Source organism: Scyliorhinus torazame, chromosome 19, assembly GCF_047496885.1.
Source record: "Scyliorhinus torazame isolate Kashiwa2021f chromosome 19, sScyTor2.1, whole genome shotgun sequence".
Lineage (NCBI taxonomy): Eukaryota > Metazoa > Chordata > Chondrichthyes > Carcharhiniformes > Scyliorhinidae > Scyliorhinus > Scyliorhinus torazame.
In genome coordinates, this window is record NC_092725.1 from 63021418 (window position 1) to 63046683 (window position 25266).

Sequence of the window (25266 nt, forward strand, 5' to 3'; positions counted from 1 at the left end):
TAATTTTGCACTAACTGCTGACTGAGGCAGCAGGGCGGCTCCAGGCTCCCTCCCCCGTCGCCACTTAAACATCCAACATCACCCACCCAATGCGGACAAAAAAGTTCACGGCTTCCCCTCTCCACAGATGCTGCCTGGCCTGCTGGATCTTTTCCGCATTTTTCTTCATTTCCAGCATTATTTCAACCTTGAATTATATTTGAGGGCAAGTTGGTTGAATCGTTAAAATAGGCTCATTAAGGCCTAAATTGGACATCAAAATGTTTGAACAGAGACTACTACCCCCGCCCCGCCCCCGCGTTTATCTCACTCTTTGGTTAAACGAGAGTTTTCTGACTTTTCCCTCAGTTTTAGTGTCACAGACTCCGGCTGGCCAAGCGGAATATTTTGCGTCTAGTTCCCGTTCCCACCCCACTCAACAGGAGAAGCTGAGGGACCTTCCACCCGAACAGGGGCTGTGGCCGTTTTGACTCTTTATTGGTTGTGTGCCTAGAGGTGTGGCTTCACCCGTTTGATGTTTTTTTGAGCTGCGATTGGGACTTCCGTCCAAGTGTTTGCCAGTTGCCAGGAGCCACCTCCGCATCTCCCTCTGCTTTCACTCTTTCATCGCGGTATATGTGCAACCAGGACAGGAGAGTTCATCCCAGGGAAGGCGGAGGCGCCACAAGCAGCAGGCGAGCTCGGCAGAGCAGGACAGGGGTGGATAAACCCTACAGGTGAGCTGGGAGGGAGTGTGTGGGATAGAAGACCCCAGCAGGTGAAGCCCACCCCAGTTGGTAAACTCGGAGTTGACCCCCCTCCCACAGGAGGTAAAAGGGGATCGAGGGACAGGATCACCGCTCAGTTGCTATGCGAGAAAGCGATGCTTACAGTGGGACTTTCACCGCTGTCGCTTAAAATCTTTGTTGGATGCTGAAATGATTGGGTTATGCAAATCTCCCTTCCTGCACCTTTTTCCGAGAAGGGGCGGTGAAAAAACTCAGAACCACGTTCGGTAAAAAAAATCAACAACAACAGAACAATCCCAAATCCGACGGACTGAAGAAATTGGACAGGAAAGGTGAACTCTGCCCCCCCCCCCCCCCCCAGATGCTGACAGACCATGCTGAGCACTTGCAGCATTTTCTATTCATTCATTCAGATTTCCAGCATCCGTGGTACATTTGCTTCTGTCAACATCCCAAATCTGTTCTCAGTTCCGTTGGAGCCGATCTAGTCCCGCCCGAGGTTCGTTTTGAGGGGGAATATGGCCCATCCCTACATTAGGGATCAATACTTTGGTTCACTTTATGTTACCGTCTTTATACTCGTGTATTGCCTGACACACTTTATGACCCTTTAAAACTCTCCGTAATTATTCATTCACTACAAGGATTGGAACATCCCTCAGAAATAAAATCTTAGTTCCAGGGTAAAGGAGATCTATAAAAATGTGTGTATTTTTTGTATATATAGGACCCCATGAGTAAAGTTCATTCTTTTTCCTGCACTTTATAAGTGTAGATTATAACCCTCGGGTTGCATTGAATGACAAACATGAGTGTCTAATCTCCACATTGGATTTGATGCCTTTAGAATTATCATATTAGCAAATTTATTTTTAAAAGTTTGATATTTTTAAATTAAGTCTTCTAATTGTTTGGGTGAAGTAGCAAACTGATTCTCAATGTGGAAGAACTTGCCTCATTTTCTGATTATTTCAGATGGGCTCAATTGGGGCTACATTGGGTCAAGCAGACTTGCCTTTTTGAAAGAAGACTTTACCTCTGCACCACTAATCTTCCATGGTATGGAATGCATTTAGTTTGCCAGAATGTGAAATCCCATGCGATTGACTGAAGGTTTATTTCTCCGGAAATCTAGTTAAGAGTAAGGATTTATTTTCTCCAGTGCAATTTCGATTTGGCTCCAGAATTTCTCCCACATGTGTGAGGTTGGTGGGCTAGGTGCCTTTCACAATTCAGAAGGGAATGGTTAACAACGTTTCCGCAAGTGTCAATTTTTGCCCTATTTGAACACCAGAGAGTCAGGGAAGATTATCAACCAATTAGGTTATCAACCAATTTAGGTTAGTTCATACTGTGGGCTGACGGTTGTCCAATAACACTTAAGAATTTGTCATTGGGCTCGGGAATGTCAACCGGATCATTTTCTGACTTCGGAAAGCCTTGCTGTCACCCCCATATCTACCATGTTTTCATCTCTGGGAGTCTTGGGTGGGTGGGTTTGGGTTTATTGAGTTTTTTTTAAAAAATATTTTTTTTATTCTCTTTTTTCACATTTTTTCCCAAATTTACACCCAACAATAAACAATAATCAGTAACGAATGTAATGTCAATCCCCATATCAATAACAACTATCCCATCCTCCCACCAAACCCCCAAACATTAGCCCGCATGTTAACATAAACAAATGACAAAGAGAATCAGGAATCACCCATAGTCACCATTAACACATACAGTCCCTCTCCCCCCAACCCTCTCAGCCCCCAACCCCTCTAATGTTCGATGTGATCCAATTCTTGAAAGTGCAGAATGAATAATGCCCATGAATTGTAGAATCCTTCCATCCTACCCCTCAGTTCAAATTTGACCTTTTCAAGCGTCAAGCATTCCAGCAGGCCCCCCTGCCACGCCAGGGCACAGGGTGAAGAGGTTGATCTCCACCCCAACAGGATCCGCTTTCGGGCGATCAACGAGGCGAAGGCTACAACATCTGCCTCTGCACCCGTTTCCAACCCCGGCTGGTCCAACACCCCGAATATGGTCTCCTGAGGACCCGGGTCCAGTTTCACGTGCACCAGAGATTTAGAGATTACCCGAAACACCACCTTCCAGTAGTCCTCCAGCTTTGGACAGGACCAAAACATATGAATGTGGTTTGCGGCCCCCCCCCCCGCAACGTTCACATACGTCTTCTACCCCCTCTCAGAGCCGGCTTATCCTCGCCCTTGTAAGGTCCGCTCTATACACCACCTTCAGCTGTATCAGCCCCAACCTCGCACACAAGGTGGAGGCGTTCACCCTCCGGAGCACCTCACACAAGAACCCCTCATCCATACCCTCTCCCAACTCTTCTTCCCACTTTGCATTGATCCCTTCTAGCGGCACCCTCTCCCCCTCCAAAATAGCCCTGTAAACCACTGATACTACCCACTTCTCCAGTCCCCCTGCCGTCAGCACCTCCTCCAGCAATGTGGAAGCCGTCTCTACAGGAAGCTCTGTATCTACTTTCTGGCAAAGTCTTGAACCTCCATGTATCTCAATATTTCCCCCTGCTCCAGCCCATACTTCGTTCCCAGCTCCTTCAATCCCGCAAAACGACCCCCCAAGAAACAAATCTTTTAGTGTCCTAATTCCTTTCTCCTCCCATCTCCGAAAATTTCCATCCCACTTCCCTGGCTCAAATCTATGGTTCCCCGAATCGGCATTTCCCTTGTCCCTGCCCCCAACCCGAAATGCTGTCGAAACTGCTGGGTTTATTGAGTCTTGAGGCAGCATCGGAGGAGTTTGGGTGGCAAGACAGCTGGTTAGAAGGCCCACATTGGGTCTGGAACATTAGCCTAGCAGGTCAATACCAAGTGGAAATACCAACCATGGGCATTATACTGTGTCCAATTAGAGGTTGAAATCGTTTAAGATTGTACAGAGTTATGTGGACTAGGATATGAGTTTTTTTCCCCCCATCTTTTAAACTTTTAAAAATCCAAATGCATTGTGCCAAAACAATAATACAGAAGTCATTCTGAGCAGTAAATGCACATGAACCCGATATATAGATTCCAAAATTGATGACCTTCAAAATGAAACTCTTTTCACAGGATTGGATATTCAAACTGAGTGCCCAATAGCTTCAATCCTTTACCAATATAGCTCAGCCTTAATATATTACATTTCTTTTGCATTTATCTTACTGTTGACTGATGACCTTCAATTTGTGTGTACATATCGTGGATCTGTGCAGTCAGTATTCAGGTGGAGTTTGTCGGTCCTGATATTCTTAAATAATGATGATAATACAGGGAGCTATCCTGGCCTGAGGGCGGGATAGTGGGGCATGGGCGTGCTCTCCCAGAGGGTCGGCGCAGACCCGGCTGGCTGAATGGCCTCCATCCGCACCGCAGGAACTCCGCGGATTCTATGATTCTCGTTGGGCACAAGGCCCCACTGGTGGGGGGGGGCAAATGTATTTCTGTGGCTCTTTAGGCCTTGATTATGTCCTGAAACCACAGACATGCTTGAGTTTAGGTCATGTCAGAGCCAAACAAGGCACTCCACAATTGTGTTCCTTTTGTGCCTTGCTCAGGGATTTGATTCAATAAAACCATCCCGGATGACTCAGCTGTGGCAATAAGGAAAAAACATTTGCATACTATGAGTTGATACATTTCAGAAAAGTAGTGCTAAAATAGTCAATTTCATTGGAATTTACAACTCGCTATTGAATGTCTTGCCACAAGGAAATGGTGTTTCAGGGGTGTTTTCAGTTTATCCCCTGAATAGTAGACGTTGATAAAAATTAACAATCTTATTTATTTGATTGCTGGCGAGGCTAGTATTTGTTGCCCATCCGTAATTGCCCTTGAGAATGTGGTGGTGAGCCTTGAACTGCTGGAATCCAGGTGAGATAGGTACATTCGCAGTGCAGGGAGGTAGTTCCAGAATTTTGTCCCAGCAACACTAAAGGAACAGAGATACAGTTCCAATTCAGGTTAATGTGTGTTGAGAGGAACTTGCAGGTGGTGGTGTTCCAGTTGTCCGACACCCTTGTCCTTCTAGGTGGCAGTGGTCAAGGTTTGGAAGGCACGACCAAAGGACCTTTGACCAGTTGCTGCAGTGCATTGTATATGGTACACAGTGCTGCTACCGTGTGCTGGTGGTGAGGGACCGGGATACTTAAGGTGATGAATGGGATGCCAAACAAGTAAACAGTTTTGTTTTCATGATGAGCAGTTTTGAGTGTTGTTGGAGCTGCACCCATCCAAGCAAGTGGAGAATATTCCATTTGTTCCTTGTCGATGGTGGACAGACTTTGGGAAGTTAGGAGGTGATTTACCCCCCACAGAATTCCTGGGGCTGGATTCTCCCACCCCGCCTGCAGCAAGAGCGCCACGGGCAAGCAGCCGACAATGGAAAAATCAATTGACTTCGGGTGGGGTTCTCCGATCACCAGGCAAATGCGGCAGCAGAATCCCGCCCCTAACCTCTTGAGCTGCTCTTGTAGCCATGGTATTTGTATGGCTAAAAGCAAATTAATGCGGATGCTGGAATCTGAAACCAAAGAGAAAATGCTGGAAAATCTCAGCAGGTCTGGCAGCATCTGGAGGAGAGAATAGAGCTAATGTTTCGAGTCTAGATGACCCTTTGTCTTTGACAAAAGGTCACCTGGACTCGAATCGTCAGCTCTTTTCTCTCCCCACAGATGCTGCCAGACCTGCTGAGATTTTCCAGTATTTTCTCTTTGGTATTTATATGGCTGATTCAGTTCAATTCCTGGTCAGTAGTAACCACCAAGTTGTTGATTATTGAGGTATTCAGTGACAATGAATGTCAAAATGAGATTGTTGGATCCTCTCTTGTTGGAGATGCTCATTGCCTGGCACTTGTATGGTGCAAATGTTACTTGCCACTTATCAGCCCAATCCCAAATGTTGCCCAGGTCTCGATGCTGTGGCTACTGACTCATTCAGTATCTGAGGAGTCGCAAATAGTGCTGAGCATTGTGCAATCGTCAATGAATATTGACACTTCTGACATTATGATGAATGGGAAGGTCATTGATTTAACACCAGAAGATGGTTGGGCTAAGGCAGCTGCTCTTGAGGAAGGCCTATATCAATACCCAAGTTGAGAGGATTGGCTTTCAACATCTTCCTTTGTGCTAAGTATGGCTTCGACCAACAAAGAGTTTTCAGCCTGATTCCAAAACAAAAAACAAAGAAAAGTACAGCACAGGAACAGGCCCTTCGGCCATCCAAGCCTGTGCCGACCCATGCTGCCCATCTGAACTAAAATCTTCTGCACTTCCGGGGTTCATATCCCTCTATTCCCATCCTATTCATGTATTTGTCAAGATGCTCCTTAAATGTCACTATCGTCCCTGCTTCCACCACCTCCTCCGGCAGCGGGTTCCAGACACCCACTACCCTCTGTGTAAAGAAAACTTGCCTCGTACATCTCCTCTAAACTTTGCCCCTCGCACCTTAAACCTATGCCCCCTAGTAATTGACCCCCTACCCTGGGAAAAAGCCTCCGCCTCTGACTATCCTCTCTGTCTATGCCCCTCATAATTTTGTAGAGCTCTATCAGGTCGCCCCTCAATCTCCGTCGTTCCAGTGAGAACAAACCGAGTTTATTCAACCTCTCCTCATAGCTAATGCCCTCCAGGCAACATCCTGGTAAATGTCTTCTGCATGCTCTCTAAAGCCTCCACATCCTTCTGGTAGTGTGGCAACCAGAATTGAACACTGTACTCCAAGTGTGGCCTAACTAAGGTTCTATATAGCTGCAACATGACTTGACAATTTTTATTCTAAATGCCCCGGCCAATGAAGGTAAGCATGCCGTATGCCTTCTTGACTACTTTCTCCACCTGTGCTGCCCCTTTTAGTGACCTGTGGACCTTACACCTAGATCTCTCTGACTATCAATACGCTTGAAATGAAAAATGAAAATCGCTTATTGTCACAAGTAGGCTTCAAATGAAGTTACTGTGAAAAGACCCTAGTCGCCACATTCCGGCGCCTGTTCGGGGAGGGTTCTACCATTTCACTGTATATTCCCTACCTGCATTAGACTTCCAAAATGCATTACCTCACATTTGTCTGGATTAAACTCCATCTGTCATCTCTCCGCCCAAGTCTCCAAGCGATCTAAATCCTGCTGTATCCTCTGACAGTCCTCATCGCTATCCGCAATTCCACCAACCTTTGTGTCGTCTGCAAACTTAGTAATCGGACCAGTTACATTTTCCACCAAATCATTTATATATACTACGAACAGCAAAGGTCCCAGCACTAATCCCTGCGGAACACCACTAGTCACAGCCCTCCAATCAGAAAAGCACCCTTCCATTGCTACTCTCTGCCTTCTATGACCGAGCCAATTCTCTATCCATCTTGCCTGCTCACTCCTGATCCCGTGTGACTTCACCTTTTGTACAAGTCTGCCATGAGGGACCTTGTCAAAGGCCTTACTGAAGTCCATATGGACAACATCCACTGCCCTACCTGCATCAATCATCTTTGTGGCCTCCTCGAAAAACTCTTATCAAGTTAGTGAGACAAGACCGCCCCTTCACAAAACCGTGCTGCCTCTCGCTAATAGGTCCATTTGCTTCCAAATGTGAGTAGATCCTAATGTGTTAGGCAGGTAGGTTCGAAGTGGACTGCACTCGATGCAGGGAAGCTAGAAACAGACGTCTAACACTGGAGAAGATCCAACACTGTTTTATTCAATGATAGAACTGATACACATATTCAGCTGTGGGTCGACACTATACTGAACTGACTGGAGACCTTGTAGTAGCCTGACCAGACTTACTAGCTACCACATGGTGTTTGCACTTGCTAGCTCGTGGACTCTGACTGTCTCAGTGGCTGGGTCCTGAGAGAACGGGAAACCTAGTGTCCTCTGGCTTTATAGTGGTAGTGTCCTGTTTGGTGATTGGCTGCACTGTGTTGTGTGCTTACTGGTCATCCTGTGTGTCAATCACTGCCTGTCTGCATCTCATTATATACATGAGTGGATATTATGACCGATCCTGTCTCGAAGAATTCTCTCCAGTAGTTTCCCTACCACTGACGTAAGGCTCACCGGCCTGTAGTTCCCTGGATTATCCTTGCTACCCTTCTTAAACAAAGGAACAACATTGGCTATTCTCCAGTCCTCCGGGCCATCACCTGAAGACAGTGAGGATCCACAGATTTCTGTCAAGGCCTCAGCAATTTCCTCTCTTGTCTCCTTCAGTATTCTGGGGTAGATCCCATCAGGCCCTGGGGACTTATCTACCTTCATATTTTTCAAGACGCCCAACACCTCGGCTTTTTGGATGTCAATGTGACCCAGGCTATCTACACACCCTTCTCCAGACTCAACATCCACCAATTCCTTCTCTTTGGTGAATACTGATGCAAAGTATTCATTTAGTACCTCGCCCATTTCCTCTGGCTCCATACATAGATTCCCTTGCCTGTCCTTCAGTGGGCCAACCCTTTCCCTGGCTACACTCTTGCTTTTTATGTACGTGTAAAAAGCCTTGGGATTTTCCTAACCCTATTTGCCAATGACTTTTCGTGACCCCTTTTAACCCTCCTGACTCCTTGCTTAAGTTCCTTCCTACTTTCCTTACATTCCACACAGCCTTCTAGCCCTGACAAATGCCTCCTTTTTCTTTGTGACGAGGCCTACAATATCTCTCGTTATCCAAGGTTCCCAAAATTTGCTGTATTTATCCTTCTTCCGCACAGGAACATGCCGGTCCTGAATTCCTTTCAACTGACATTTGAAAGCCTCCCACATGTCAAATGCTGATTTACCCTCAAACATCCACCCCCAATCTAGGTTCTTCAGTTCCTGCCTGTTATAATTAGCTTTCCCCCAATTTAGAACATTCATCCTAGGACCACTCTTATCCTTGTCCACCAGCACTTTAAAACTTACTGAATTGTGCTCACTGTTCCCGAAATGCTCCCCTACTGAAACTTCTACCACCTGGCCGGGCTCATTCCCCAATACCAGGTCCAGAATAGCCCCTTCCCTAGTTGGACTATCTACATATTTTAAGAAGCCCTCCTGGATGCTCCTTACAAACTCTGCCCCGTCCAAGCCCCTAGCACTAAGTGAGTCCCAGTCAATATTGGGGAAGTTAAAGTCTCCCATCGCAACAACCCTGTTGCTTTTACTCCTTTCCAAAATCTGTCTACCTATCTGCTCTTCTATCTACCGCTGGCTGTTGGGTGGCCTGTAGTAAACCCCCAACATTGTGACTGCACCCTTCTTATTCCTGATCTCTCTGTTCCTCCTGATTTCAACTTTGTTAGGGTTCCTTGATGCCACACCTTATCAAATGCTGCCATATCAAGAGCAGCCATTCTCACCTCACCTCACCTCATGAGTTCAGCTCTTTTATTCATGTTTGGACGAAGTTAACGAGGTCAGGAGCAGAGTGATCCTGATGGAACTCAAACTGAGCATCAGTGAACAGGTTGTTGCTGACTAAGTCCTGCTCGATAGCACTGTTAACAACACTTTCCATCACTGATAATTGAGAATAGACTGATGGGTTAATAATTGGCTGGATTGGATTTGTCATGTTTTTTGTGCACAGGACATAACTGGGCAATTTTCTATGTTGTCAGGTAGATGCCAGTGCTGTAGCTATACTGGAACAGCTTGGCTAGGGGTACAGTTGTTCTGGAGTCTATGTCTGGATGTTGTCACCACCCACAGCCTTTGCTGTATCCAGTTCCCACAGTCATTTCTTGATATCACATGGAGTGAATCAAACTGTCTGAAAAGTGGCACCTATGGTGGTAGGGGGCTAAAGTTGGACCATCCATTTGGCACATCTAGTTGAAGATGATTGCAAATGCTTCAGCTTTGCTCTTTGCTCCGACATGCTAGGCTCCCCCATCATTAGGAATGGAGTATATTTGGAGCGCCTCCTCATTCCGTTAATTGTTAACCAGCCACACCTGAATATTGCAGCAGTAATCTCTGATCTGATCCGATAGTTATAGAATTGCTTAGCTCGGTCTATTTCATGCTGCTTCTGCTGTTTCGCATGTAAATGGTCCTGTGTTGTAGCTTCACCAGGTTGATATTTCATTTTTAGATATGAGTTCGGGCGGCACGGTAGCACAGTGGTTAGCACAATTGCTTCACAGCTCCAGGGTCCCAGGTTCGATTCCCGTCTTGGGTCACTGTCTGTGTGGAGTCTGCACATTCTCCCCGTGTCTGCGTGGGTTTCCTCCAGGTGCTCTGGTTTCCTCCCAAAGTTCAAAAATGTGTGGGTTAGGTGGATTGGCCATGATAAATTGCCCTTAGTGTCCAAAAAAGGTTAAGTGGGGATTACTGGGTTACTGAGATAGGGTAGATACGTGGGCTTGAATAGGGTGGTCTTTGTAAGGGCCGGTGCAGACTCGATGGGCTGAATGGCCTCCTTCTGAACTGTAAATTGTATGATGATTCTGAGTGGAACTATTGGTAAACAAACACTTCCAATGCAAATTTGAACAGCAAAGCCACTAATCCCAAAATGTCACAATCTTGACACTATTATATTGGCCATCGGAAAAATTACTGCATTGGATGTTTGGTGCTTTCAAATAACTTTTGTTGTGAAATAATGTTGAGCAAGTTGTTTTTCTTATTGCTTAGCAACATGCCCCTGGAATTCTGAAGTATTCATAGTGTACAGGACATGCAGCAAAAATGAACCAGCTCCCTGTTCTGTCAAGCAGTAACTTCCATTCGCCCATCAATCTTGTACAAACTTTATCTTCCTTGATTTACAATCATACTTAATGGTTGGCTTCACCTCTGTTATGAAGCTGCAGGCCTTCCTATTTTGTTGCTGCAAGGCTGAGATTGGGCCTGCACTCCGATATGACTTGACCATGGGGTGAATAAGCAGTGCACCTTTCAGCACTGGGACACAGCGCAACATGAAGAATCAGCCTGTGTTTGTATGGGGAGAGTGCTTTTGTTCCAATCATTGCTGCAAGGTCAGATCCTATCCAGTCAGGGATGTGTGGAGTAAATTTATTCCAAGATAGATTGATAGATAATTCAGAAATGCTATTCCCAGTATTTCACAAATTAAGAACGTAAGAACTAGGAGCAGGAATAGACAATTCAGCCCCTAGACCCTGCTCCACCATTCAATACAATCATAGTTGATTCCATCTCAACACTTTCCTGCCTGCCCTCCATTACCCTTCAATCCATTACTAATTCAAAATCTGTCTTTCTCCCCAAATTTACTCCAGCATCTACTGCACTCGGTAGCGAGTTCCACAGATTCACGACCCTTTGATTGAAGTAACTTCTCCTCATCTCTGTTTTAAATCTGCTACCTCTTATCCTAGAACATAGAACATACAGTGCAGAAGGAGGCCATTCGGCCCATCAAGTCTGCACCAACCCATTTAAACCCTCACTTCCACCCTATCCCCGTAACCCAATAACCCCTCCTAAACTTTTTGGTCACCATGGGCAATTTATCATGGCCAATCCATCTAACCTGCACGTCTTTGGACTGTGGGAGGAAACCGGAGCACCCGGAGGAAACCCACGCAAACACGGGGAGGACGTGCAGACTCCGCACAGACAGTGACCCAGCAGGGAATCGAACCTGGGACCCTGGCGCTGTGAAGTCACAGTGCTATCCACTTGTGCTACCTTGCGGCCCACAAAACTTTCCTAAAACTATGACTTCTCGTTCTAGATTGCCCCACAAGAGGAAGCATCCGCTCTATGTCTACTTTGCCAATACCATTTATCATCCTATATACCTCAATTAGCTATCCTCTCATTCTTCTCTTCAGTTCATTAAAAATAAAGTCAGTATCTGATCATAAATTGCTATATTTTTAAACATCAAAGCATCTGTTCTATATCCACTTTGTCAATACCTTCTATCCTCTTGTATACCTAAATTAGACGTCCTCTAATTCATTAAACAATAAAAAGAGTCAGTGTCTGAGTCATAAATTGCTATATTTAAAAAAATTATGCGACCTGAAAAGACAATCTAAAATTGTTAAAAAGGAAAACCTTGTAATCCCCTGCCAAATATTAATGGCATAGGAATCAGTGATCTCATTTGCCCTCGGAAAAAATACCGGAGTAATATGTCAGTCCAGGCATCGTTAATGTTTCCTTGTGGAGCATTTTAATTTAACAAATCCCCGAGTTCAGTAATCCAGTGGAGATTACATTGAACTGGAAAAACACAAGTCAACCGAACTGAAAAGCCGGCTGAATGCAAAATGCAGTTCGTTACACAAATATAGCTCTGTATAAAAACGTTAGGCGGTTGCACCTATCTAAATGAACTTGCACACCACAAGTCTTACAAATCTTTCACTAACCTTCCTCTGTAAAACATTAACGATTCAGAGAAAGTAAATAAATCCTGTCTGAATTGGGACAATGTTTAAAGCCCATGCAAATCAGATCACTGACAGACTGACAGAAGATGATGATCGCTGTTAGCCACAACCCAGTGTAGGCTGACTCCACCACTGCTGCTGTCGTCTGGGTAACCTTTTTTGGGGGGGAAACCTCAGCCTCTTTCATGGGCACATGTATGCGATTAATTGTGAGATTTGAAACTCTCACTGCAAGATAATGAGTGAAGTTCAGAAATTGTGCCTGTCGTAATGAATTCCTGAGAGCCGCCATTTTTGATAATGGATACAGTGTCTATTAATTATTGATGTGATTGATTTTAAAAAAGCAATCAAGTGGCACTTGTCTTCAAATCAATATTACCCGTGTGAACATCAATAGACTTTATTGCCAGTCACACGTCAGTGGAGTGTACACTCTTAGAAGACTGATGAATAATAATAACACCATGCATTCCAGTTAATAACAAAATTATAAAAACATTCTGAAACAACCAATGATTTATTGTTTAAAAAGAAGCAATGGAGGAGAATCGGGCTTGTTTTGAAGAGGAGGTGGAGAAGAATCGGGACCTGTGGAGAGGACGAGAAATATGGAGGAAGATCGGGGTCTGTGTTGGAGAAGAGGAAGTGGAACAACATCGGGGCCTGTGTCTGTGAGATGGAGGAGATGGTTTATACCTGTATTGAAGAGGAGTAGGGCAAATGTTGGCGAGGGTCGGTGGTAGAGGAGTTGATTTGGGCCTGAGTTGGAAAGGAGGTGGAGGATCATGACTTAAATTGATTTCAGACTGATTGCTAAACTTGGTTGTAGAGTTTATATACCAGTTGACTCTCTGGGCTGATTAGAAAAAGCAAATTGAAAGGACAACTGAATTCACGTGAGTTTCAAGAAAGACACACAATCTGTGGTGTAGAAGTGAATCCTGTCACAGGATTCTTTGAAGGATAATTTGGAAATGTCCCTCAGGAAATATTGTACAGTTCGGGGTGAGCTAACTCTAAATATATTTCAATCTCAGGTTGCTTCAGCTCTTTCTCCAAAATAATTATTAAATGCAGAGTTGGATTATAAAACCATGCAACCTCCTGACTCTTTCAACTTGGGTGTAACGAGAAGTAAACCAAATTCCATTGACTAATGTAGAATTTGTGATCTTTATTTGACCATTTAGCTATATTCCCCCTCATTAAATGCTCAGCCTGTACTCCTACTTAAAAAATGTTGATTCCCTGGGATGGCGTGTGGCACAGTGGTTAGCACTGGAACTGTGGCGCTGAGGACCCGGTTTTGAATCCCGGCCCTGGGTCACTGTCCATGTGGAGTTTGCACATTCTCCCCATGTCTGCGTGGGTTTCACTCTCACAACCCAAAGATGTGCAGGTTAGGTGGATTGGCCATGTTAAATTGCCCCTTAATTGGAAATAAAATAATTGGGTACTCTAAATTTTTTTTTAAAAAATGTTGATTCCTGGTTGTTTTCCAGTACAAAGTGTCTGTCTGAAGTTATTTGCTCTCAACTGATTCAATGTTTTGTGAATCGTGGGATGGTGTGGGTATAGAAATCAGGAAGGACTGTAATAAAATGAATAAATTAACATAGAATGAGAGGAGTTTCTGAGTGGTCTGACAGGCTTAAAAGTAGCCAAATCTCCAGGGCCAGGTGAAATGCATCCTAGGCTATTGAGTGGGACAAGGGAGGAAATAGCAGGAACACTGGCAATAATTGTAATTCATCTCTGGCCACTGGAGAGGTCTGCAGGACTGGCGGATAGCCAATGTGGTGCCATTATTCAAGAATGGAGGAAGGGATAAATCAGGAAACTACAGGCCAGTCAGTCTAATTGCAGTAGTGGGGAAACTATTGGAAGCAATTCTGAGAGACAGATTTAATCTGCATTTGGGGAGGCAGGGATTAATCAAGAACAGTCAACGTGGTTTTGTTAAGAGGAGGCCATCTCTGATCAAGTTGATTGAATTTTTCGAAGAGGTGACCAGGTGTGAAGATGAGGGAAGTACATTTGATGTAGTCTACTTGGACTTCAGCAAGGCTTTTGATAAGGTTCCACATGGGAGACAAAGCAAAGGTAAGAGCCCATTGGACCCAAGGAAATTTTGCATATTGGATCCAGAATTGGCTGAGTAGCAGGAAGCAGAGGGTGATCATCAAGGGGCGTTTTTCTGACTGGAAGCTTGTATCACCACCGGAATCACTATTGGGGCCTTGCTATTTGTGGTTTAGATATGAATGTAGGAGGGTCGATCAGTGCATTCACGGATGATACACAAATTGGTGGCCTGGTAAATAGTGAGAAGGATGGCCTTAGATTACAGGAGAATTTAGATGGCTGGTCAGATCAGCTGATTAGTGGCAAATGGAATTCAATCTGGATAAGTGTGAGGTGATGCATTTGGGCAGGACAGACCAGGCAAGGGAATATAAGCCCCTGGGAAACACCGAGGTTCATGGTGTGCATGCACACCAGTCCCTGTAGCAGGGCAGGGGGATACAGCAGTTGATGGTATACTTGCTTTTATTCGCCGAGCAGAGAGGTTATGCTGGAACTGTATAAAACGTTGGTTAGGCCACAGCCAAAGTGTGCAGTTTTGGAATTCACATTATAGGAGGGATGTGATAGCACGGGAAAGGGTGCAGAGGAGACTTACCAGGATCTTGCCTGGGCTGGAGAGTTTTAGCTATGAAGAGAGATTGTTCAGACTGGGGTTGTTTTTGAGGAGGCTTCAAACCGGCGCCTGATGCGATTTTGGCGTCGGAAGCTACTCTCCTCCTGATCGCACGCCCTGATTTTTGGAGTCAGCTTACGGAGAATTCTGCCCTGCGACTTCCTGACACTCCTTATGAAATCTGCGAGCTGCTCTACAATCTGAGTCAGACACCATGGCACACCATAGCTTTGTCCAGCAGAATAGCTCCCATTGTGGGATTTGCCTCGGTCCTTCATCTGGTTACAGCCTCCATTTTGCATCATGAGATATACCAAGCATTGATTTTGTGTCTCAACACAGTTCACACAACCACACATCTCCCCTGCTTGGCGTTTGAGCTTCACCTGAGAGAGATATCTGCTTCAATTCATGATGGGGAGCAAAAGCCTTGGGCAGAAATTGTAATCATTTCAGGAGGCGCCGAGTGAAAGGCTAAACTGGTTTATTTTAAACTGAAAATAAAGCAGCTACTGCGACACACAAAACAACTGTCTAAGTCCAGGACTATCGGAAACAGCCGGTCCGGGTCTCCGAGCTACATTTAAAGGTCCCACAAAGGAGCCCCTGCTTGGTGAGCCTTCACCCACTCACCACCGGAACTCATGTTTTTTAAGTACCTTTATTCCAATTTTCAACATTTTACACTAAAATAAACACATCCAACCCATTAAATCCACCTCCCCCTTAATAGTCAACGGTAACCAACTCTCCCAAAATTCAGAATGAAAAAACCCAAACTCTTGTGGAACCTATCACTGATCAGCATCACCCTTGACCCCACTCCTAACCTATAGTACTGCTTCCTAATCGTCAGAGTGGCCATCACCACCGTACTTCCCGAATACCTCCCTGGAGCCAAAGGGCCCACAACCCCGACCCCCTACATGAACCCACCTCCATCCTTATCCACAAAGCCTCCGCCTCCCTATTCCAACTCCTTCTCTGCATTCGCCGCTCAATAATAATACATCAAATTCGGGAGGTGTAACCCCCCCCCAACTTCCGTCCCTGCTGCAGTACCACCTTCCTTATCCTGACCACCTTCCCCACCCAGACAAACAAAGAAATCAGCCTGTCCACCCCTTTGAAAACACCTTAGGCAGGCACTGAAATAAAAATAACATCCGTGGTAAAATGTTCATCTTCACCGGCTGCACCCGGCCCACCAACGACAGAGGAAGATTATCCCACCTCAACAAATCTGCCTTCACCCTCCCCACCAAACTTGAGAACTTCAACTTCCGAAGACCTGCCCTGTACCAAGCCACCTGCACCCCCAGATACTTAAAATGAGACGCTGCCACACGGAATGGCAACCCCACCCCCACCCCGCACCCCGATCCCCGCCCCTGGAGAGAAAACCACAAAATACTCACTTTTCCCCAAATTCAGCTTATATACCCTGAAAACATTCCACATCTTTGAAGCAAACCCATTATGTCCCCCACCCAGGAGCACGGCTCCAAAATGCATAACAGCAAATCATCCGCGTACAAGGAAACCTTATGCTCCATCCCCCCCTCACCATCCCCTTCCACAACTCTGATCTCCTCAGTGCAATGACCAAGGGCTCTAGCGCGAAAGCAAACAGAAAGGGGGACATTCCTTCCTCGTTCAAAGGTTCAACAAAAAATATCCGAAATTCATATCATCGTGCACACACGCGGCATTGCATCCTTATACAGCAACTTCACCCATGCCACAAACTTATGCCGAATCCACCGTAATCCAATAATTCCACTCCACCCGATCCTTCTCCGCATCTAATGCCACCACTGTGACATTGTGAAATGTTCAGAATGCAAAGGGTTAATGTCTTCCCAATTGCCGCCTTCACTTCCTGTACCCCCACCGACTCCATTTCACATGCCCTCGGGCACTCTATTCTCCCCCAAACCTCCCTCATCTCCCGCTCATCCTCTGGTAGCCAGCGGTCTAATCATGCGTCTTGTCTTGTATCTTGCAGGAGTTGTTGGTGATGGGGTGGGTACTTCTGGTGTCACCCGACCACAGCTAGAACCCCAGGTGCCAACCAGTAACGATGATACTGCCATGGACATGAGCCATCGACCAGAGAACCAGGACACTCCGGAGCCCGAGTCCAGGGATGACACAGATTTAACGTCACAGCTGTCTCCACCACACACCACCATCCCAGAGACACTCACTTCAGCTGGCCATTTTAGTGAAGAGGCTCCTGGGACACTCTGGTGCACACCACACACATGCTCCGGTACAACAGGTAGAGGGATGAACTCACGAGGGGGCGGACGGTCGGAGGGCAGGCCGACCCAGGGACTAGCTGCCGTCCATACAGGTTTCGGCCTTCTGGAACGGACAGTCCCATCACTTTGGAGATGCAGTCACAGAGCCAAGGAATACATGAGGTGTTGTCGGCGAGCATCCAGCACCTGCAGGCACAGGTGGAGGGGTCTAACCACAGCAGGAGCAGAAGGCGGTGCCGGCCATACATGCCACCCAGGCCTCCACCATACGGTGGTGTCTGCGATGGAGCCTTTTGGGGCGAGGGTTTCGGCTATCGATCAACATGTCTAAGGACTGGGTAAATCTGTGCAGGTAGAGGCCGAGGCTAAGGGAAGGACTGCCCTCCCGCAAGCAGCCATGTGCCAGAGCCACCTGGGCATTGCGGCAGCGCTTCTGAGCATAGCCCAGTCACAGCAAGCCATGCCCGAGAGCATTGGCAGCATTGCTCAGGTGCTGCCCGACATGGCACAGATCGGAGGGTGGTGGCCTAATCCCAGAGGGAGATGGTGCAGTCACTGGCTGATGTGGCACAGACTCAGAAGGTGGTGGCACAGTCACAGCATGATGTAGCGCAGTCCCAGACGGAGTTGGTCCACTCCCTGTGCTCCACAGCTGCGAGCGTACGGACCCTGGTCAAGACGTCAGCGGGCCTCAGGACTGGCAGCGACAAGTGGCGAGGGAGCCTCAGGGGGTTATCTCCGCTCGCTCCCCTGTCCCATGGAGTAGCCCAGGGGCCATACTGCACCCCGAGGGGGGAGGAGGAGGTGATGGGGCCCATGTCAGTGACTCCTGCAAGGGAGGTGCCGGAGCACCGCAGTGCCCCCCTTTTGTCCCTGACGCATCTGGTGGGCAGCGGGCACACAGGGTGCCACCAGTTCAACTGGGACATCCGAGCAGCAGCCGGGCCCATCCTGACTTGCTCGCTCCAGAAGATGCCTGCCAAGGGAGACCCAGATTGTAGGGCGGGAATCACAGCAGGCTGCCTCCACTCCTGGTGTACAGTCTGGGGATTCACACAGACATAGCATTAGGACCCATAAGGCCAGAAAAGTAGACACCAGTTAAGTTGGCACAGGTGCAGGCCACAGTTTAGTGATAGGGGCTAGGGTGCTAATATAAATGTTTTCACATTAAACAACTGTGCACAATGTTACAACCTGTCTGTCTGAGGGGTGGGCTGGTCTGGGCTGGCCGCAGACTGGGTGCGTGGGGGGCCGGGCATGGAACGGGTGGACGTTGTGGGTGGCCAGCGCTCACTGCTCCGGTGTCCGACCCCCCCACCTAACCCCAGGGATCCGATGGGACTGGGTGATTGAATGACCAGCTCGCATGCAGGGATCGCCCAGGTGGACGGTGGACAGTGCTACTGTGGGCAGGAGTCTGACGTTGTCAAACAATGCAGATCACAGAGCAGGTTGTCATCACCTTCCAACCCATGGACCATAGCCGCTCTTACTGCCAACCCAGTGACTGCACCCCAGAGTACAGCTGGTATGTATCAAGGAGGGTGTTGCAGGTGGTAACGAGAAGGGTCTTGCATTATCCGTGCCCCTTGCCAGTCCTCCCCCGTTGGTGAGCCTGGAGACGATCAGAGCGTTGGCCCTGGCGCACACATTGTGAGGCCACCTATGCCTGCCCATCCTTGCCCTCCTCCGCATGCTCATCGCCTGGCCTCTGGATAGGCGTCATCAGCCACAACTGCAGCGGATTACTCCTGTCACCCAGGAGCCAGCACACCGCGCCCCCAGCCGGGGGTGCGCATCAAAGAGGCCAGGAACCATCAAATGAGCCAGAATGAAGGCATCATGGACACTCTCCGGGTATCAGGCGCAGACGTGTATAATGAGCAGCTGATGATCACACGCGAGCTGCACGTTCAGCGAGGGAACCCCTTTAGGTTTGTGAAAAGTGGGTGTCATCTGCAGGTGCTCGTAGGACGACATACATCCCGCCAATCATCCGTTGGACCGGGGGCATCTCGGCGATGGCGGAAAACCCTGCTGCCCGGGCATCCTGGTGGGCTTGATCCATATGGAAATGGATGTGTTATGCTGATTGGGCATATAGGGGCTCCGTGACAGCACGGATGCACTTGTGCACTGAGCTCTGAGATCCCGGACAAGTCCCCACAGCACCAAGGACCCAGTGACAGAAGTTTAGAGCGACTGTCACCTTGATGGCCAAGGATCGGGTGACCTCTCCCATTCCCCTGCGGTGCCGGGTGCGCCATGATCTGACTGGTATGTCGCATTGTCCCCCTGCTCAGCCAGAGTCTTCGTTGGCATGCCCGGTTCAGCAGGTCCTTGAATGACGGGCACTGCCGGTACACACGAGGCCTCATGCGACGCCCTCCTTTGCACCTCCTCCTCCTCCTAGGCCTGTTGGGTGGCTGGCTCTCGATATCTTCACCAGCTGCCTCCTGTCCCTCTGCAGAAAACTCCGCTGCTGCAGTGTCCTCCTCGAGCGGCTCCAGCTCTTAGCCACAGTGCATCCTAAGGGCTGCGGCGAGTAGGAGGAAGGCCACCATTTCTGGTTGAATTCCAAATGCACTGTCTGCAGGGGGGGATGAAAGGGCGACATTTTAGCATAGTGCATACCCCTGTACCCAACCAAGTCCTACGAGCTTCACAGTGGCCCCGGTTAGCACTGCTGAACTTGCCCTCCCCCATTTCTGTCCAGCACCGTGGGGGCCAGTGTACCATTGGCTGGCGCTTGCCAGCTGTAATCGCCCCCCACACCCCCTCCCTCCAGCACCTCCCTGTAGAGGGTTCTAGGGGCATTTCCCTTGGGTCGGCCACGCGATGCTCTGCCGGCAGATGGCCTGTTAAGGGGATTGTATGGTGGAGGGCGGGTTGTAGGGATGGTGAGGTGGAGGGTGGGGCTGGAGTGCGGGGGTTGTGTATGGACCCATACGGCTGGCAGTACCATGGGCTAAGGTGGGCAGTCAGTAGTGTGCGCAGCAAGATGGCTACCTTTCAGGCAGCGACAATGGCAGTCCATGCCTGGCCATCCACCCCCCCCCCCTGCTAGCCCGGCCAGTGTCAGAACCGGCAGCCCAAGGTCGCGCCTCTACATTTCCCTACCTCCCTCCTCTCCCTCATCAACCACAACACCTGTTTCCTGATTTTTAAAAGCACAAGTGAACCTCGCCCCCTCCCTGCGGAGTATCGCAGAGGCCCTGGAGAATATCGAATTGTCCTGAACCCAGTGCTATCCACGATTTTGGAGTCCGGACCAATTCTCCGCCCCTTCGCCTTTCCAGATTTTGGTGTCAGCTGACGGAGAATCCCACCCAGTATCTCTCATAGATGATCGACACTCCAGGGACCTCCAATCGAAAACAATATTCCATTAGCCACTTATCTGGAAACATATAAATGCTTCTCAAATCTAGCAGCAGAACTCTCCCCTGCAAAATAAATTGTAATGACCCTTAATCACAGCTTTAACAGAGGCTGTATGCATTTTAAACCCATTTGCATAGAATTTACAGTAGAATTCTATGTACTGTAAATACTGTAAATTCTATGATAATATTTAAATAGAAGGAGGCCATTTGGCCCATCGAGTCTGCACCAGCCTCTGGAAAGAGCACCCTACTTAAGTCCATTCCCCCAACCTATCCCCGTAACCCCACCAAACCTTTGTACACTAATGGGCAATTTAGCATAAACAATCTACCTAACCTGCACATCTTTGGAGTGTGGGAGGAAACCGGAGCAACCGGAGGAAACCCATGTAGACACAGGGAGAAAGTGCAAACTCCACACAGTCGGTCACCCGAGGCCAGAATTGAACCCGGGACCCTGGAGCTGTGAGGCAGCAGTGTTAACCATTGTGCTACCGTGCCGCCCATAATAACATTGTTGGAACAACTTTTTAAAAATAAATTTAAGGACCCAATTTTATTTTTCCAATTAAGGGGAAATTTAGCATGGCCAATTCACCTAGCCTGCATATGGTTGGGTTGTAGGGGTGAGATCCATGGGAACACGGGGAGATTGTGCAAGCTCCACATGTACAGTGACCCAGGTATTACAACAAATATAAAATGTAACAATCATCATGCAATTGATATAAAATTGTAAAAGTCTTTTAAAAATAGTTTTAAAAATATTTTCACAAACCCCAATATTTTAAAATGATTACAAATTTGCCTCACTGTTTCTGGATCAAAGACATGTACCTCTGAAGAAACCCTAGTTCCAGTCTGTTCCGACTTATCAGCTCACACATGACTACCACAGGATAACTTTTACCATCTATCTTGGTGGGATTCGAGTCTGGAATTGCAGAGCATTGCTCTAGGTTTCTCGTTTACCAATTTGGTGACCTAGACCAGTAGGTTACAGGAGGAAGCAGCCTGTTCCAAATATAGGAGCCCAACTGAATCCCTGGTTAATGCCACCACTCTCCTCTGATTAAACACAATTGATATACAACTAACAGTGCTGATTTGTTCTTAACATTGGCCCATTAGGATTTGCAAGATGGAATTTCCTTTTCTGTCTTCCCTCAATGATATGAATGTCTGGTTGGGTAAATCTAGTTCCTAATAGTCTGTGGTGCCTTGTATCAGAATCCCAGTACTCCACACTGTTGAATTTTACATTCAGTAGCTGCTAATATAGCACTGGTTTTATTAGTTTAAAAAAAAAAGTGATGATGTGGAAAATGAAAGCTAATATTTATCCTTTGTCTGCAGAAGAATCTGAACGGCAAATTAGTTCATTGCTTCACGATGGTCAAACCAATGAGACAATATCCCTCCACATCACCAGAAGAAAAGCCGAAACGGCAGCCACACTTCATTTACAAATATTTAGTACCAAGGAATAAACAGAAGAATAATTTCTGGTGCAAGTTATGTGTTTGCATTTTGATTTCATTAAAGTTTGTTTGTTTGATAATGCTGTACTACAGAGGTGGTGCACAAAGTAAAGCTATTAAATACATGTTGCCCAACCACATCAAATGCTCATCCATTGGCTTAAACTTTGGAAGAAATTATTCCCATCACCCTGATGATAATACAACTATTTTCTTTGTGGAAACCTCCGGCAAAACCAACCCATCATTTTTGTCCATGTGTTCCGTGGAATCTGCAGCAAGAGCTCATCCCGGGGCCAAGATTGTTCTTCTCATGAAGGGTATTTCAGCTATGAAAAATACTCAAACCTTGGGGGTTTCCTTGTTGAACTGTTTTCCCAATGTCGAGATCAGGCCATTAGATTTGGAGGAACTTTTTGCAGATACCCCATTGTCTTTGTGGTATTCAAGACTGCGCCAATGGTGGCAACCCTATCTAATACCAGTTATGTCCGATGCCTGTAGACTTGTCCTCATGTGGAAATATGGTGGGATTTACTTAGACACTGATATTATTGTTCTTAAGAACCTGCTCAACCTCACCAACTGTATTGGCAGAGAACAACAATATTTACTGAATACGGCCTTTATGGCTTTTGATCGGCGCCATGGCTTCATTGGGCAGTGTTTGACGGACTTTGTTGAGCACTACAATGGATGGATCTGGGGTCACCAGGGACCTCAGTTAGCAACTCGTGTTCTTAAAAAGTGGTGTCAAAAGACGAGCATAACTAAGATTCAACACTGCAAAGGAGTGAAGGTGTTACCTCCTGAGGCTTTCTATCCAATCCATTGGCAGGACTGGAAAAAATACTTTGAGGTGATGAGTAAGTCTGAGGCGCAGAAGTTATTGGACAGTTCTTATGCTCTGCATATATGGAACAAAAAGAGTGGTGGGACCAGATTTCAGATAGGTTCTAAAGTGATGATTGACCAACTCACCTCTGTCTACTGTCCAGTCTCATATAAAATATTGAGCTGGCAGAGAAATTTATAATACTGCCCACAAAGTTAAAACAGTGTTACTTTAAAGGTATCAATAATCAAATGTAAATTAACTATACCTGTGCAAGGCCTTAAATGTACACATTTTAAATTTGTATTCCAGTTGATACGAGTGTGTTTAACAATACTACAAATGGATGCGGGATGTTCTGGAACCACCGATGGCTCATAGGTTTCCCGGTGATGAGGGATACAGTCAACAGAAAATCCCGCCGGCAGCGGCGGGACCAGAGAATCTCGCTGGCTTCGGTCAGTGTCTGTGCGGAATCTCCCCGTGTGTGCGTGGGTTTCCTCCGGGTGCTCCGGTTTCCTCCCACAGTCCAAAGATGTGCAGGTTAGGTGGATTGGCCATGATAAATTGCCCTTAGTGTCCAAAAAGGTTGGGTGGGTTTACTGGGTTGCGTGGATAGGATGCTCTTTCCAAGGGCTGGTGCAGACTTGATGGGCCGAATGGTCTCCTTCTGCACTGTAAATGATATGATTCCACATATATATGATTGCGATTAATTTTCTGTATATGACTGTGGTACGAATAAATGCTGTAATTTTGCAGAGTCAATTAATTTCAGTCCTGATAAAGTTTTAATATATTTGTAAGACATTTTGTTGTGACTTTTTGGCGAATAGATGTTCTACATTTTTAAAGCATTTGCCAGGATTGAGTTGACAACCTTTACTAAGAACCTAAGAAATGAGAAGAGTACACTGGCTCTGCAAGTCTGTCCGATAGTTCAGTACAATCTGGATTGATATCCAACCTTAATTCCTCATCCCTTAGTATCCAAATATCTATCGATCTCAGTCTTGAACATACTCTGTGACTAAACATTCAAAGTTATCTGGGGCAGAGAATTCCTACGGTTGTTTGAGTGCAAAGGTTTCTCCTCGTGTCAATCCTCCATCACTGACCTCTTATCCTCCCAACATCTATCCTGTGAAGCCCTATAAAAGGTTTATCTATTTTTAAACATACATTTTCATTATTTTACTTTCTCTTTTTGAAAAATATATTTATTGACATTTTTGCACTTCATACCAAAACTTTGCAGAACAATACAAATACAATAATAATTACCAAAACAATAACAATACCAGCACAAGTATCAAGAACAGACACAGTCTACTCAATCTTTCCTCCTAGGACAATCCCCTCATCTTAAGAATCGGTCCAGTGAAGCTTTGTTGCATTCCCCCCAAGGCTACTTCATAACTCCTTCGCTAAGGAAACCAAAATTGTACACAGCACTTCAGGGGCTGTCTAAGGCCCTATGCAATTGCAGTTAAAATTCTTCATCCTACTACTGCAAATTCTTTTGAATAAAAGTAAATATGGGGCGGTATTCTCCCCCTCTCCCCCCCCCCCACGCCGGGTGGGAGAATCGCCGGGGCGCCACTCGAGTCGCGCCATGCCGCCCCGACACCCTCACACGATTCTCCCACACCCCTGAAACCAGCGGCGCGAGAATCGCGCCGGGCCGCTTGGAGAATCGCCGCAAACGGCGAGCGGCGATTCTCCGGCCCGAATGGGCCGAGCGGCCGGTGAAAAAAATGGCAGTCTTGTCATTGCCGGCGGGAACTGTGCGGGAACGCTGGGGGCCGGCCTGCGATCGGGGCCCACCGATCGGCAGGCCGGCCTCTTCCCTCCCTGGACCTACCTCCTTCCGCAGCCGGCCCCAGAACCTCGGCGCCATGTTGGTGAGGGGCCGGCGCGGGTAAGAAGTTCCCCGCGCATGCACAGGATGGTGCGGCCCAACTGCGCATGCGTGGATTGGCGCGGCGTAAGGAGGCTCAAGCGGCGTGAACCACTCCAGCGCCATGCTGGCTCCCTGTGGGGGCCAGAATAGGTCGTGCCTGGGCCCTGTTCGCGCCGTCGTGAAACACGACGCCGTTCACGATGGCGCGGGCACTTAGTCCCGGGAGCGGAGAATCCCGCCCATGATGTTTGCTGTACCTTTTATGATTTTCTATGATTCATGTACAAGGCCAGCCAGATCCCTTTTGAATGCCAACATTTCCCAGTTATCTCAACACTTGGGAGAATAGAGGAGTGAATATTTTGCAACAAGAAATATGTAACATCCTGGATGCAATTCAAACAAAAATATCAATGTCTGATTTTGGGCAAGTTTAGTGGGGTATTTCATGATGCTGCAGTGCTGTTTTGCCCACTCACTTAACCTATCAAAAGCCTTTTGTAGTCTCCTGTATTCCTTTGCACAGCTTATTTTCCCACCTATTTTTGTATTGTTAACAAACTTTGATACAT

At 47.1% G+C, this 25266-nt stretch overlaps 1 protein-coding gene across 2 annotated transcripts; it reads left to right on the forward strand.

Moving 5' to 3' along the window:
* Positions 1–427: 427 nt before the first annotated feature.
* Positions 428–23601, forward strand: LOC140396166 (lactosylceramide 4-alpha-galactosyltransferase-like). 2 transcript variants are annotated; one of them, XM_072484417.1, is made up of 3 exons: positions 428–716; positions 1704–1787; positions 21832–23601. In XM_072484417.1, the coding sequence occupies exons 2-3, from the start codon at positions 1785–1787 to the stop codon at positions 22990–22992; spliced, it is 1164 nt and encodes a 387-aa protein (XP_072340518.1). In that variant the 5' UTR covers positions 428–716; positions 1704–1784; the 3' UTR covers positions 22993–23601. The 2 variants fall into 2 exon arrangements, with proteins under 2 accessions (XP_072340518.1, XP_072340519.1); XM_072484418.1 differs by lacking the exon at positions 1704–1787 and having other exon boundaries at positions 429–716.
* Positions 23602–25266: the final 1665 nt, after the last annotated feature.